Source organism: Apus apus, chromosome 7 (genome assembly GCF_020740795.1).
Source record: "Apus apus isolate bApuApu2 chromosome 7, bApuApu2.pri.cur, whole genome shotgun sequence".
NCBI classification, from domain to species: domain Eukaryota; kingdom Metazoa; phylum Chordata; class Aves; order Apodiformes; family Apodidae; genus Apus; species Apus apus.
Genome location: NC_067288.1, coordinates 3235630 through 3251330, shown reverse-complemented (window position 1 = coordinate 3251330; position 15701 = coordinate 3235630). Strand labels below are relative to the sequence as shown.

Here is a 15701-nt window from a genome sequence, read left to right as displayed (position 1 = left end):
ACATTTAGGTTATTTTTGGCTGTGCTAAGAAACCTTTGTATCCCAACCACACTTTGTGAGAGCCTTGAAATGAAACACAGCAGAGCTGGTTTACTCCATGGGAAAAGATCCCAAGATTTTTGTCTTGCCACCTCAATAGGAAAGGAGTTTTAGAGGTTTCCCTCTCCCCCAGGTGTTCCCCAGCCCCCTCCTGGGCACTGGCATGTGGTTCTGCAGCAGGTAGGCAAGAACACAAGCATCCCAGCAGAGCAGCAGCCAGCTCCCCTCTGGTTGCAGACTGAACTCTGTTGTTCACATTGGAGCACCTGGCTCCTCTCATGCTGCCTTTCTGCAGTTTGTTACATTTCATTTTGTGTTACTTCTCCCATCTTGGCTTCCACCCTAGAAATCCTTCTACAAGTTCCCCAGCTGCCCTGATCCCCCAAAATATTAAATATTAAATATAATACCTCACGAGCAAACCCAGAAGTACTTCTCAGCAGGAGCTCTGCTGAATAAAACCCCTGGGGCTGAGGTCTCCTGCCTTGGGATTCATCCACCACTGAGATGCCCTTGGGTGACCTCGAGTTTGCCCTGGTTTTCCCCAAACCCACACTACCAATCTCTCAGTTGTTCTTCCCCAAAACATCTCTACTCTTCCTCAGGAGCCATGGTCCCCTCAAGCAGGGATGAGCCCAAAGAAGGTGGGTGTCCACCAGCATCTCTGAAGAAGCTGCTGAATGGCAGCTCAGGAGAGCTCAGCAGCAGCAGGATTCAACTCATGCCCCCACATTTGCCAAGTGCAGGGCACTCTGGATGGTGTTTTTCAGAGCTTAGCCCACAATCAATCCTCTCATCTGCACAGGCCAGAGAGGTCTGCAGAAAGAAAATTCCCAAAGATTTGTTGTTTCCCTAGTGTTCTTATTTTCTCATTCCTTTCCCACAGAGGCAAAGGGTCCTTTCCTTTCCTTTCCTTTCCTTTCCTTTCCTTTCCTTTCCTTTCCTTTCCTTTCCTTTCCTTTCCTTTCCTTTCCTTTCCTTTCCTTTCCTTTCCTTTCCTCTCCTCTCCTCTCCTCTCCTCTCCTCTCCTCTCCTCTCCTCTCCTCTCCTCTCCTCTCCTCTCCTCTCCTCTCCTCTCCTCTCCTCTCCTCTCCTCTCCTCTCCTCTCCTCTCCTCTCCTCTCCTCTCCTCTCCTCTCCTCTCCTCTCCTCTCCTCTCCTCTCCTCTCCTCTCCTCTCCTCTCCTCTCCTCTCCTCTCCTCTCCTCTCCTCTCCTCTCCTCTCCTCTCCTCTCCTCTCCTCTCCTCTCCTCTCCTCTCCTCTCCTCTCCTCTCCTCTCCTCTCCTCTCCTCTCCTCTCCTCTCCTTTCCTTTCCTTTCCTTTCCTTTCCTTTCCTTTCCTTTCCTTTCCTTTCCTTTCCTTTCCTTTCCTTTCCTTTCCTTTCCTTTCCTTTCCTTTCCTTTCCTTTCCTTTCCTTTCCTTTCCTTTCCTTTCCTTTCCTTTCCTTTCCTTTCCTTTCCTTTCCCAACTTTCAGGGGAAAATCCTGACAAATGGAAGCCCTGATTCATACCAGCAAAAATTTGGCCTTTTTGAATTTAAGGTGGAGCCCTTCTTGTCTGAGGATGAAAACATTTCTCTAACCACACACAGAGGGCAAGGACTGAGTGACGTTGGATGCTCGTGGCCACCATGAGTGGAGAGTCATTATAGAATCATAGAATGATTCTATAGAAAGATCACCCAGCCCAACCCCCCTGCCAGAGCAGGGTCACCCAGAGCACATCACACAGGAATGAGTCCAGGTGGGTTTGAATGTCTCCAGTGAAAGAGACTCCACAACCTCTCTGGGCAGCCTGTTCCAGGGCTCTGTCACTCTCACAGTAAAAAAATTTTTTCTGATATTCACCTTGAACCTCCTCGTGCAAGCAGGAGAGCCATTGTACAGGCGGGGGAGGTGCTCACCTTCATAGAATCAAGGACTGGTTTGGGTTGGAAGGGACCTTCAAGATCATCTAGTTCCAACCCTCCTGCATGGGCAGGGACATCTCCCACCAGCCCAGGCTGCTCCAAGCCCCATCCAACCTGCCCTTCAACACTGCCAGGGATGGAGCTTCCACAACTTCTCTGGGCAACCTGGGCCAGGGTCTCACCAGCCTCACAGCAAAGAATTTCTTCATAATATCTCGAATAAATCTCCCCTCTTTCATCTTGAAACCATCCCCACTCATCCTGTCACTCCAAGCTCTCGTCCCAAGCTCCTCCCCAGCTTTCCTGCAGCCCCTTCAGGCACTGGAAGGTGCTCTCAGCTCTCCCTGGAGCCTTCTCTTCTCCAGGCTGAACAACCCCAGCTCTCTCAGCCTGGCTCCAGCCCTCTGATCATCTTTGTCACCCACCTCAGAAAGAAAACTGGATCAAAGGAGCAACGTGTCTCTAAACCCCTCCCTTGCAGCTTTTCTCCCCAGATGCTGCCATCCCCTCTGCACTGCTCCTGCTCTGGGAGGCACCTCTGCCCATTGTTGGGAGCTTGCAGCAGGGAACGAGCAGCCTTCCCTGACACTAAGACAGAAACAGCTTAAAAAAAAAAAGGAAAAACCATGATTTTTTATTAATTTTTTCCCTTCCCTGTCTCCAGCCAGAAAGCACATTTGGCAGAGCCCCGAGGGCTGGAAGCCATCAGTGAGGCTGCCGGCACTTCGGAGGCTCTGGGGAGAGGAGGGCAGGCATGTGCAAGCCACCAACTGTGTGCTGAAGCCACCATCCCCACTACCACGGGGTCCCCCATCAAGTGGGGGGTTCCCCGTCTCCATCCCATCCCAGCTGCTGCCTCTGAAAGGCCCTGGGGAGAGCTGGGGTCCCCTCATGCTCCATACGTCAACGTGGGCTTTGCAGGGCGTGTGTCCTCCCCTGGCAGCCTGCAGCCACCCCGGGCTTTTTCCTGAATTCGGGGCCACATTTGGGATTGGCTTTAGGGGTAAAATTTGGGATTTGCTCCCCAGCCACCCTTTGGCTTAGAGCTGCAGGGTTTTGTTCAGCCCCTGCCCCACCAAGGGCATCGCTCACTGGAGTGAGGTTTGGGGGGGCTCACACACGCCAACCCAGCTTATCCCAACCCCTCCGCTCAGACATCACCTTCTTCTCCCCACCCCCAGCCCTCAGGCAAAGGCGTTTGGGATAGAAATTAAGATTTCAGGCTTTTAGACACTTTCAGGCAAGGGGCAGCCATCCCCCCCCTGCCACAGCCTGTGCAAGGAGGGCCAGGGGATGCTGCAGCCTTTGCTTCTCTGCCCAGCCTGGGATGCCCGCGGTCCCGCTGGCGCGTCACTGGAGACCAGCAGTGCTAGGAAATCAATCTCCCCGGGATTTGGGGCTCCCCATCACCCCCTGCTCATTTGGGAGGGGAGAACTACTCCACGTCAGGGCTTCACAGGTGGCTGCCAACCCACACCACAGGATTTACTTGCCCTCGTTAGCGTAGCCCACCAGACCCTGGAGGGGCGGAAATACCCCTCCACCCTTCCACACTGGAAACCCACCACTCAGAATCATAGAATCATAGAATCATAGAATCCCAGGGGTTGGAAGGGACCTCGGAAGATCATCTAGTCCAACCCCCCTGCCAGAGCAGGGTCACCTAGAGCACATCACACAGGAATGTGTCCAGGGGGGTTTGAATGTCTCCAGTGAAGGAGAAGCAACGCCCAGGTGCAGAGCAGCCTTTGGGGAGAACGTGCACCCCATGCCCTCGACCTCCCCTCCCTAACACCTACCTGAGGGGCGAGTCGGGGTCGAAATACCCCTCCACCCTTCCACACTGGAAACCCACCGCTCAGAAGCAACGCCCAGGTGCAGAGCAGCCTTTGGGGAGAACGTGCACCCCCATGCCCTCCACCTCCCCCTTCTAACACCTACCTGAGGGGCGAGTCGGGGTCGAAGCAGGTCCTGGCCACATCGGTGACCCGTGGGTCGCAGCAATCCCCGTCATCAAAGTCATCCAGCATGTTGTTGCACTCCCCGTGGCAGACGCCGTCGCGGCGCTTCCAGGAGAAGCAGCGGCCGGGCGGCCGGCAGTCGCCGCCGTCGTAGCCGGTCAGCGGGTGCTCGCACTCGGGGTCGCAGCGCTCGTTGCCCACCTTGCTGGGCTCGCAGCCCAGGAGGACGGCGCGGCGGCGCAGGGTGGAGTTGTGGACCTCCAGCATGCTCAGCTGCCAGGAGATGTTGTAAGGGCGGAAAGCTTCGCTCAGGGCCCGGTGCTGCCTCCAGACCTGCTCCCAGCTGACCGCCGGCCGCCCGCCGCTGTCCTCCGCCAGGTTGACCACCCGGTATCTCACCGTCTTCTCGCTCCTCAGCGGCCAGTGCTGGTTGTAGTGGGAGACCAGTTCCACGTTATCGCAGACTGTCTGCCCGCAGGCTGGGGGCCCCAGTGGCTGCAGGACAGGGGGCGGTGGGGACAGCAGCACCTGCTGCTGGGGGAAGGCTCCCTCCCGAAAAGGCACCCAGTGCTCCTCCAGGGTGGCGAAACCGGTGGCCAGAACCAACCCCGGCCGTTCCCCCGACACCCTTTCTAAGAAGCGACGCTGGAGATGGTGCTGGGGCAGGGCTTCTTGCCACAGGGCCAGCCCAGCCAGGTGTCCCCGGAAAGCGTGGTCAGTCCCCCAGGCATCTCCCCCCAGCAGCAGCAGGCGGCAGGAGGCCATGAAGGCGCTGTGCAGGGGCCCCCCCTGCCCTCCGCTGCGGCCCACCCGTGCCCCGTCCACGTAGAGGGACATCCACTGCCCATCGTAGCTGGCAGCCAGGTGGGTCCAGGCCTCGGGGCGGTAGCGGTGGTGGGAGGTCACCTCAGTGGCTGCAGCTGCCCGGTCCGTGCGGAGGGAGAAGAAGAAGCGGGCGTCCTTCTTGCCACCCAACTGCAGGGCACGGATGCCCAGCGCCCAGCCCTTGTCACTGGCCGTGTGAGAGCAGTTGTTGAAGACACCTGCAGCGGGGATGGGGACAGAGAGAGGGAGGAGAGCTGGTGAGGACTGGAGAGCGTTGCTGCTTGGGCAATGAGGAAGAGGGGGACCCATCCCACGTCCAAAATCGTTTGGATGGGGAGGTGGAATAGCCAGGAGGGATGTCAGGGATGGAGGGCAGGGATGGAGCTGGGAGGAAGACCATGGACAAGAGGGGAGGCCGAAGAGCGAGGTGTTTCTGAGCTGCTCTCTGCAGGAGCACTCCTCAGGGATGGGATTAGAGGCTTCAGCTTTTTATCAGCGGGGCCAAAGCTTTTAAGAATTAGAGCACAGCAACCCAAAGCAAACCAGCCTTCTCCAGGGACCACTTCCGGGCAGATTTTACAGCTCGCCTTTATGCTCCAGTTTTCCTCCAAGCTGTGCATCCAGCACAGGCAGGGGAGGGCCAGAGCGGGACACTCTCTGCCCCTGAGGTCTCCCAGGCACAAATCCATTCCCTGGGAAGAGCTTTGGGGTCAGCTCTTCCCTGGGCACCCACGCACGTTGTGCTGCTTCCCCGGGCACCTGCGCTTTAGGCTGGGCAAGACCTGGAGCTTTGCTGACCTTCCTGAAGCTCAGGCTGCTGCGTGGCCACAAGTGGGGACCCAAGGCCCTTGGGAATCAGTGGCCACATGGCACATAAATACTGGCAAGGGCAAACGAACCCTTTACTTGACAAAAAATGCTCCTGGGCTCCTAAACCACCACGGCTCATGGGAACATCAGCTGGGGCAAGCCAGATTTAAGTCACACTTTGAGCTCTACAAGCGGCATCCTCTGGGACCTCCCCACTTTCCTTCTCCCCACCTCAAAAATCACTGCCAGATACAGCCCTGATGCTGCCAAAACCTGCTGCTGTGCCCAGATGTCTTTTTAATGCTCTTGCTGTGATATTTCTTATGCTCCAGCCCACTTTTCCCCATATCCCCACCCCGCTGCACAGGCTCTCCTGTCCCTCATGGTGCTGCTCCCATCACCCGCATCACCTGCCGTCCCATGGCCTTGCCTGTCCCTGGGGATGCTCAGCATGATACTCTGGAGAAACTACACCTGGTTGCAAAGAGGCCTGTGGAGAGAGGCAGAGGTGCAGTGGAGCAGAAACTCCAGGAGGAGCAGAAACTCCAGGAGGAGCAGAAACTCCAGGAGGAGCATGACCTCCTGGTTTTCATCCAGGGGATGCGACTGAAGTCAGGATACTACGACCTCACATCACCCCAGCCAGCCCTCATAAATATGGCCAGCAAAGGTGACATCAAGCCCTGCTGCACCCCAGGAAACAAGAACCCTCCCTCCATCCATCCCTTTCACCAGGGGCAAGGTGGGTGGTGACCTCATGACCATCCCACAGTCATAACCATGCCAGACACAGATCCCTGCCACTGCTCGCTGCGAAGGCAGCCACACACAAAGCCCCTGTGGGTGGATGGGCCTTGGCCAGCTCTTGTTTTCTGCTGGATTGTGAAAGGGAAGCAGGAAAAACAGGGGAAGATGAGACAGGGATATGCCAAAAAGCAGGAGGCAGGCAAGGGAACCTTGCAGGCTTGAGAAGGCAGAGCTGGAGAGCACTTCTGAGCTGGGTGCTGCATGAAAGGTGCTTCAACCTGCACATCTTCGAATATTTGGTCCTCACAGGGACTGAGGAGGCAGGGCTTGGTCCCTCCTCTCTTAGGAAAACTCATGCATTTCACCTTGTACTGGTTTAGAGCCCAAAATTCAATTAAACACTAAGGCAAAACCAGAGCAAACAGCATCAGGGGTGGAACAGACTCTGGGGTGAGTGTGAACTAGTGTCCTCACAAACCCACACTGGAGCCAAGCCTGGAAGTGCCCAGTGAGTTCAAAACTGGCCAAAATAACCTTGAGCAAGCCTAAAAACAGGTCTGGAAACTTCATCAAAGGGGTGCAAGTCAGCACTACAACAGGGGCTGGAAACTCACCAAGGCAGGGGCTGGTGCATGGCCAGGGGTGCCACCTCCAGCGTGGTGCAGGAGGGAAGAGCAGGACATCCCATGGCCAGGAGCTACTTGCAGAACAGCAATGCAGAGCCGTCCAGCACCTGACAAATCCTGAGGTCCTCCACAAGAAACCATCAGGGCACCAGCTCCTGGAAGACCCTGGGGTTTGCCAAGCAATGTGGTGTTTTGTCCTGGGGCAACCCACCAGGAAGGGGAAGAGCTGTTTGCAGAGGTGGTGCAAGGTAAACTCCTCAGCACCTCAAAGTGCAACTCTCTCTCTAACCCACCAGGTGGGAAAAGGGAGCTCGAACCTGCTTTGTGCTGTGCACCAGTGCTTCAAGTGATACCTTTGGGTTTTAAAACAAGGGCTGTTGGCAACAGTGCAAAAAAAAAATGAATAGGAAGGTGTGTGCCAGGACAGGTGTCTGATGGACAAAAAGCCTCTGAGGAGATAAAGTGCCCTGTTCTGTAAGGACCACATGCCAAGCAGCATCTCCTCCCACTGAGGCCAGGAGCTTTGCAGCACAAGGAACAGTTCAGCCACACTTTGAGATTCATGTCCCGGGGGGGAAATTAGCTTCTCCAGCTCCTGAAACAGGCCAGGAGCATCTGGGTCTGCCATGAGAGCCCAGGAGAGGTGAGCAGTAGTAAGCAGTTTGGGGACCTGAGGAGGACACTTGGGCTTAGGCACAGCAGAAGTTTGGGACTGCCTCTGGTGGGGGATCTTCTGACCAAACAAAACTACCTTTGATCTGAGTAAAAACAAACCTCAGCCCCACACCAGGGGAAAGAAATCCTCCTGGGGTTTGCTGAAAGCAGAGCAGGGAAGGATAGAAGGGAGACCAAAAAAAAAGGCAGAAAAAGAAATGGCATCACACCAAAAGACTCTCATCTGCTGCCCAAAATGAGAAGGACCTGGAGGAAGGACCACTCTCCTTCCCATGGCACTGGGGTTATACCCCAGCAGAAATCTCCCCGTGCAAGAGGGGCTGAGAGGCACAAAATGCCCCATTGGGGGGGGCTCTAAGACAAAAGTGGCCTTTGTGGGTACAAAGCACCAAGTCCTGAGCCTCCATCAGGCAGCAGCCACAGCAGCCGACAGGACAGTTTGCTTTGCCCAGACAGAGCTGCTCAGCCTGGCTGTACATCCCAGGCAGGGATGCTGGGGGATGCTCAGCTCTGCCCTCCTTTCCTCCCGCCTTCCCTCACGCACAGACAGACACCCGGAGCATCCCCAGCTCCTCCCCAGCTTTGAACCGCCTTCCAGCTCAGCCAAATCTCCAGCCACAGGGCAGGAGCAGCAGATGGGAAGCAGACCTGGCACCTGCCAAGGGGGGCTGGCAGCTGCCTGCATCACCTGCTGCTACTGAACTGGCCTGGCCCGTCCCCCCCACACCTTGGCCACCCGCCCCCCGTGGTTCCAGCGGCAGGGAGAGGGTGGGAAGCAGGCAGTGACTCACAGCCGGAGGTGCCGGGGGCTGACTCAAACCTTGGAGCACGCAGGAGGCCGGGGGATATTTACCCGAATGAGCTGCAGGGCTCCCGGGCAGCTCCTGCAGCGCTGACAACCGTCCCACCCTCCGCCAGGAAAGGGAAAGGCAGAAATCAAAAGAAAATAACCCCGAAACCAAACCCTACCGACACCCCCCACACACACACACGGGCTAGGAAAAGTGAAACCCAACACCTGCAGGCAGGTGGCCGTGCTGCTGGGGTGGTGATGGCTGGGAAGTCTGCTCCGTGCATCCCCAGCCGCTCCCTGCCGGCAGCCGGGAAGGAGATGGGAAGAGACGGGCAGCGAGGTGAGTGCCAGGTCGTGTCCTCCCGCGCGGCTGCTCTTTCCCTCTGCCACCCCGTCTCCTGCCTCCCCCGCAGCAAAGGTGCAGCTTGTCACCCTCAGGAGCAGGGAGAGAAAGCGGTGAAACGGGGCAGGCAGCGAGCGAGGTGGAGGGGGCTGCAGTGCAGGGAGTGCAGACAGAGGGAGAGTTTTGGGGTGGGGGGTGGGTTTCTCCCCAGCAGCAGCTTGGCTGGGGTGGCACAGACGCACAGCAGCCCTCATGCCCTCCGGACAGGGAGTCCAGACATCCCTTAGGAGCAGCACATCCTGCTGCTGCCACCTGTTCCCCGTCCTGCCTGGCATCACTGTGCTGCCCTGCCACGCTTGTACCCTGCCACTTAAAAGCATAGAGCCGTTCGGGTTGGAAACGACCTGTAAGATCATTGAGTCCAGCCGTTAACCCAGCTCTGCCAGGGCCACCACTGACCCGTGTCCCTCAGCACCACATCTACAAGGCTTTGAAATCCCTCCAGGGATGGGGACTCCACCACTGCCCTGGGCAGCCTGGGCCAGAGACTGACAACCCTCTGGGTGAAGAAATCGTTCCTAATATCCAATGTGAACCTCCCCAGGCACAACTTGAGCCCGTTTCCTCTTGTCGTATCACTTGTTCCTTGGGAGAAGGGACCGATCCCTCCCTCACTCCTTTCAGGGAGTTGTGGGGAGTGAGAACTTCTCCCCTCAGCCTCCTTTTCTCCAGACCAAACACCCCCGGTTCCCTCAACCGCTTGCTTATCAGACTCGTTCTCCAGACCCTTCCCGGGCTCTGTTGCCCTTCTCTGGACACTCTCCAGCCCCTCAGCGTCCTTGTAGCGAGGGGCCCAGACCTGACCCCAGGATTTGAGGTGCACGCTCAAACAAATGCCATCTGCCCGCCTCCATCCCCGTGCGCCAGCCTCTCCCGCCCCGTTTCTTAGCTTAAAGGGGATGAAAGGGTAATTCCGTGGGGATAAACTTCCTGCTCCTCCCCTGCCCTGCCCCCGGGGGGGCCGCTCTGCAGATCCTTCGGGACAGGGAGCCCCCGGGGTGGGGAAAGCCGGGGCCGGGAGCCCCCCGAGGTGGGGGGGGGGGATGGCGGGTCGGTGCGTGCGGCGCGGCTGCCACCGTGCGGCCACCGCCCCGGGGACACGCCGGCAGCACCGGCAGGGCCGGCGGGGAACGCGGGGAGCCCCAGAAAGCCCCTGGAGAAGAAGGATTGGGTAGGGGGGGGTCGGGCGGAGTGTGTCACCCAACGGGACCTTCCAGCTCCCGGCGGGCGGAGAAGCAGAAAACCGTCTGGAGCTGGTTATGGGGGGGGAGGGCGGGTTCGGAAGGACGGGGCGGGGGGGAAAGAGAGGGGAGGAGATGTTTTAGGGTTTGGTCTCAAGGGAAGGAACACTGTTTCAGGGGTGGGGGTGCGGGGTGTCACCTGTGACGGAGAAGAAGCCAGGGGGGTTTTGGGGGAGCGAAGGAGGATGCGGGGATCCATCATTCCCTGCCTACCTGCGATGATGGCCGGGTTGCTCTGTCCGCCCTCCGCCTTCACCCACAGCTCCAGGGTGAATTCCCGCCGCGGGATGGGGGGCAGCGCCCCGGGCCGCCCCCCCAGCTGCTCCCGACCGCCGGAGAAGTACAAAGCGGGCAGCACCTGCGGCTCCAGCTTTGCCCTCCGCTCCCCGCCATCCTCCTCTCCCCCGGGCTCCCCTCCGCCTCCCGCGGCTCCCCGCGCTCTCCGCCCTCGGGGGGCTGCAGCACCCAGCACCCCGGCACCCTGCGGGTACAGCCCGTAGGGGTGATGCGGGGAAAGGGGGGCTCGGCGGTTCGGTGCCTCCATCCCGCAAGCGGAGAGGGGCAGGGAAGCGGGGGGCCGGGGGTCCCCGCGGGCCAAGCTGAGTCCCACCAGCAGCAGGGCTGCCAGGGGGGCACCGCAGCGCAGCATCCTCCTTGGGGACAAAAAAAGGAAGTAGCGGGGTGGTGACCCCCCCCCCCCCCGGGGGGATGGGGGATGCTCAGGGGGGCGGCGGGCGGCAGCGCCGGGGCATCCTCCCCCGGCCCCCGCCGCAGCCGCTGCCCCCAACTTTTCCCCGGCACCTCTCTCCTCCCCTCTGCTTCTGCGGGAGAAGGAGGAGGAGGAGGAGGAGGAAGAGAAGGAGGAGGAGAGCGAGAGCACAGCGGCGGGGACCCCCTTCTGCCGGGGTTCCCGGGGCAGGCTTCTCTCGGTGCTGCCCGGCTCTGCCTGCGGGAGCGGGGGATGCGTTAGACGCCCTTATCTAGGAAACCCCGAGGCGCTCCACTCCCCCCCCCGCCTCCCCCAGGAGGAGGAGGAGGGGGGGGGGGGGGGGCTGCCTTATTTAAAGATGATTATGGCCAATCTAATAAACCCCGAGCGGAGCATCGCCCGCCCAGGATGCTGGCGGGGAGAGAGATTTTGCTGCTTTTTCTCTTTTCTTTCGTTTTTTTTAACTATGATTTGGTTTTTTTTTCCCTTCCCCGAACCACCATCCCATCTGCTCCACACGTGCAGAAAGGTGGGCTGGAGGCTCCAGGTCTGGGCGAGAGGGAAAGAGCCAGGTCCAAAAGCCAAACTTCCCCCCGTCCCCGTCCCTCCCCCCCCCCCGAAACAAACAAACAAACCCAGAAACACAACACACCTCAAATCCATGGATGCACCGAGAGAGAGGGGCAGTGGTGGGAGATGCATCGCCCTCACCATCCCCCCCCCCCCCCTCCCCCTGCCCCCCAGGGTACAGCACCGGGGAGAACTGTTGACAACATATTGGTGAGAAAACAAGCCCTCCAAGTTCCCTCTTCGGGCTCCCGGGATGTCGTTGGGGAGACTGGGAAAACTTCAGCAGGGAGACGATTTAATATTTAATTATTTTTTTTTGGTCATGATTATTCTATTCTATATTTTTGGTATTTTATTTTTCACTCCCAAACACTATCTGTGGCGGTCAGTCTGAAGCAGGGTTGCCAGCGAAAGCTGGGAGGCCCCTTCCAGGGTACAGGCTTTCAAAGCAGTGAGGCAGGAGGGAAGGGATTTAAGAACAAACAGCAGGAGCTGGCTTGCATGGACTTGGGGTTGGGTTTGTTTCATCTTCTCAAGGTGGGAGAGGGACGGGGGAAGGAGGTGGCACTGGAGGGGTGCTGGTGCTTTAGTGGAGGGGGAAGAGAAAGAAATAGCAGCAGTGAAAGAACTGGAGAGGTGGGAGGGGTGAGCACTGTGCTTTGCTGACCCCCTAGGAAGGAGGAAACTGAGCGTGTAGAGAGGTAAGGGCACAGCCAGGCTGGGCTGGAGGTGCCTGGAGAGGAAAGGAGGACACGCAGAGGGCGAGCAAGGCCAGGCAAAGCCTGCGAAGGAGCTCGAGCAGCTCCCTTTGAGGTGTGAACCACATCCAAGCACAACAGGAGCACCCATCGCTCCCGGGGAGGCAGGCAGAAGAGGTTTGCAGCTCTCCTGCCTGCACTGAAGGCACCGGTCGGTGCCCGTCTGCTGGCAGGGGGGATGCAGAGACATCCCAGCTTGGTCCTTGGCCCTGGGGAGGTGGCCCAGCAAGAGTGTTGTCCTGGGGCCAACGCCAGCAGCGTCGCTTGTAGTGCGTATTCATTCAGGAATGAAGCAAGCTCCTGATAGCCCTGTCTACGAGGGCCTGATAAGACAGGATCCCATGGGATGGCTCATTTGGGATGGTGGTGACCTTCTTCAGCAGTTATTAATCATCTCGCGGCACAACGACCTGCCCTACCCATGGACACTCCAAAGAAGCAAGACCACGAGACTCTCAGTAGCATCCGAGAGGTTCAGCAGGGCTGTCTCCTCAGGGACAGTCTGGCTGGGATGAATCCAGCATCAGAGCAATAAAACCCTCCAAAAATGCACCCAAGGAAGGTCTCTATATATGGGCTCTGGCCTGGGCTAAGCTGCTTGCTTGACACCCTCAAGCAAACAGCTCTGCCATCTGTTGGGCTGGTACACAGCAGGAGCTGTAAAGGAGGAGTGAAAGTCCACCAAGAAGCCCCCTTTCTGGGGTGGAGATAGGCAAGAGCAGAGGAAGGTTCCCTGCCACACCAAGCTCCCGGCTCTCCCTGTCCAAGCCCGAGCCTGGCTGGATTTATGGAATGGCAGGAGCAGGCAGCAGGCTCCAGTGCACTGTCCAACCACATGCAGCTGCTGCCAAGGTGGGGCCCAGAGGAGGCTGTGGAGGATGAGGAGGGCAGGACCATGAGGGCATTGTGGGTCAGCTTCAGAGGAGCAGAGATGCTGGGATGCTTTTCCCATCCCCAGCACCACAGGAAAGTACACAGTAAAGCCATGTTTTGGGTAGTTTGCCTTTGTTTTCCCAAAACAGGGGGAATTCAATTGACCAACAGGATGATTTTGCCACATGTCAAGCAAAGACTGGCTCCAGAGATAAGGCAAGGGACTCACAGATGCCAGAGGAGTGGTGATGCACCTTCAGCATGCTTTCTGTCTGTCAGGGAAGCAAAGCAGGCATCTGTTAGAGGTCCCAGCTCAGAGCCAGGCTTCCTCAGTTGGGGAGTCAAACAGCTCTGCATAGAATCATAGAACCAAAGAATCATAAAATGTCTTGGGTTGAAAGGGATCAGTAAAGGTCATCTAGTCCAACCCCCCTGCCATAAGCAGGAACATCAGCTTGAACAGATTGCTCATCAAGCCTGACCACGAATGTCTCCAGGGATGGGGCCTCCACCACCCCTCTAGGCAACCTGTTCCAGGGATCAACCACCCTCAAAGAATTTTTTTCCTAATGTCCAACCTAAATCTACCCTTCTCTAGCTTAAAACCATTGTTACATGCTTTTGTGAACAGGTCTTCTCCAGCCTTCGTACAGGCTCCTTTCAGGTTTTGGAAGCACCTTCCCAGGAATCCTGCATACAGCATCTAGATGGAGAACCTCAGCCCAGTTCAACCAGCCAAGGATACATCTGCTTCATCACCCTCACACCCCACATCTGCCTCCCCACAGCAGCAGGGATGGCAGGACCAGAGGAAGAAGCCAAGCTAGCTGGGTATTCATCAGGACATCAACCAAGGCACTTTGAAGCTGATTTGGTGTATCACCATCAGGTGCAGCTATTTCAGAGCAGCCTTGGATGTCACAGCAGAGCTCCAAGCTGCAGCAGAGGCTTGCAAGCCTCCAGCAAAAACCATTTACTTCCAGTTGGGCAGTGAGGGTGATGCAGATGCTCAGCAGCAATCTCACAGCTCTACACAGGGAAGATGTTGCCTCCACAACAGCCTCCAGGGGCCTTTCTGCACCCTGGGGTTTTGCTCTTCACCAAGAACTTGCAGGTGCTAAATTAAGAACATCCAGAGAACGGAGCATGACCTTTGCCAGATGGGGTGTCTCAGATATTGAAAATTATTCCAACTGCTGACAAAGGCAGGGAGCAATCTGCCTTTACGTAATGTGGCTCTTCCAGCAGCCACGGAGGAAGAGCACACATGAAAAAGCAAGGGGAGAAAGGAAATTAGCCTTTCCCCTTTCCCTTTTTTTCCCCTTTCCCAATTCTGCCACTGCCATTGGGGAGTTTCAGCCCCATTAAGTCAGGATTGTCCCAGTGCATCTCCATGTGCCAGCTGGGTGGGGAGCATCTACCAAGGGCAAGAGATGCAGCAAAGCTCCTGTGCCCGTGGCAGAGGCAGGATCCTGGAGGAGGACCTGAGCAATGCAGGCACCCGTGGGAGGAGCAACACAGCAGGGTCCAGCTCAGGCTTCCAAAATCCCACCCTGGCAGAGCCGAGGTGCTCCAAGAGAGCACCACGCTGGTGGCAGCTGTGGCAGTAAATCCAGGTGGAATGGATTCACACAACCTTGTGGCATTTTCACTGTCCCCCTGCCAGCTCCAACATCTTCTGATCAGTCCCCTTCGGGTGTGCTGCTCCCACGGCAGTATCACGGTTGAGCACGGCTTAACTTGCAGGGCTTGTCCTGGTAGCTTTCACACTGCCTCTTGCAGTTCTACACACTTCCCACGTATTGCCCAGGCAGAAGAGCCCTTTTGCTTGAGCCAGCTGATGAGACACAGAGTGAACGTTCCATCTGGCAGAGGTTTCTGAAGGATGAGGGGTGGGGGAAAAGGGCTCGTGCTCCCCCAGCGCGGTGGCTTGGCAGCTGCGAAGCTCAGCAGCTCCTGGAAATCCTGCTTTAACATCTCCCCACCTGAGCTGAGCCAGGGAGCAGGTACTGCAAGAAGAAGTGGAGCAGGAGCACATGGACCCCTTGGCCGGGGCAAAGGGGCTGTGTTTGTTCGCTTTGCAGCCCCTGTTCCCAAGGCAAGGCAGGATTTTTGGCATGGGTTGGCACTGGGGGTTAGAGGTGCCTCCTGGGTGCTGGTCCGAAATACACTGTTGCTGTGACATCCTCTCTCCTGCTCCCAGCCCAGCAGGGAGAACCTGCTGCCTAATTTGGCAGAGAGCAATAACAAGAAGCATGAGAAGAATCAGACTCAGCTCTTAGAAGCTGGCTAGCAGGGCTGCAAGTACTTGGGGTTTGGACAAGCTCATCACAGCGAGGAAACACCTCTGCCCTCCCCACTTATTTTTAGAAGAGACAAACGAAAATAGACTCACCAGGAGAGCAGAGGAGTGAGGGGGAGGAAAGCCACATGCCAGCTGCCAAGGCAGCTCTCAGCCTCAGCTCCAGCTGTGCTGGGGACCTGCACCACCCCGTTCTTTGGTGTCCCACCACTGGAGCCCTGGTGAAAAGATGGAAGCAAGGATGAGCACATGCACATCCATGGTCTTCTCAGGCAGGAGGAAAAAGAGGTTATCCCAGGCTGGGGAAAAGAGACATCCTGGTTTTCACTGAACCAGGAAGGAGAGCAAGGCATGAACTCTGGCACCACCCATTATCCAGCATTTCCAGTTGCTTCTCGGTTTGGTTGCTGGACGTTTTCTGTGGGATTCTGCAACCAGTTGGGTTTTGCACTGGCATTGTT

The 15701-nt window shown here is 57.4% G+C and overlaps 1 protein-coding gene across 1 annotated transcript in view; it reads right to left on the bottom strand.

Annotated features, from left to right (window-relative positions):
- PAPPA2 (pappalysin 2) overlaps window positions 1–10677 on the bottom strand; it is a 91600-nt gene extending 80923 nt beyond the window's left edge. The window contains exons 1-2 of the mRNA XM_051625028.1: window positions 10242–10677; window positions 3889–4951 (exon numbers count right to left, since the gene is read on the bottom strand). Of these exons, the coding sequence (XP_051480988.1) occupies window positions 3889–4951; window positions 10242–10677 (1499 nt within the window). The remainder of the gene's footprint in view (window positions 1–3888; window positions 4952–10241) is intronic.
- Between the last annotated feature and the right edge of the window lie 5024 nt (window positions 10678–15701).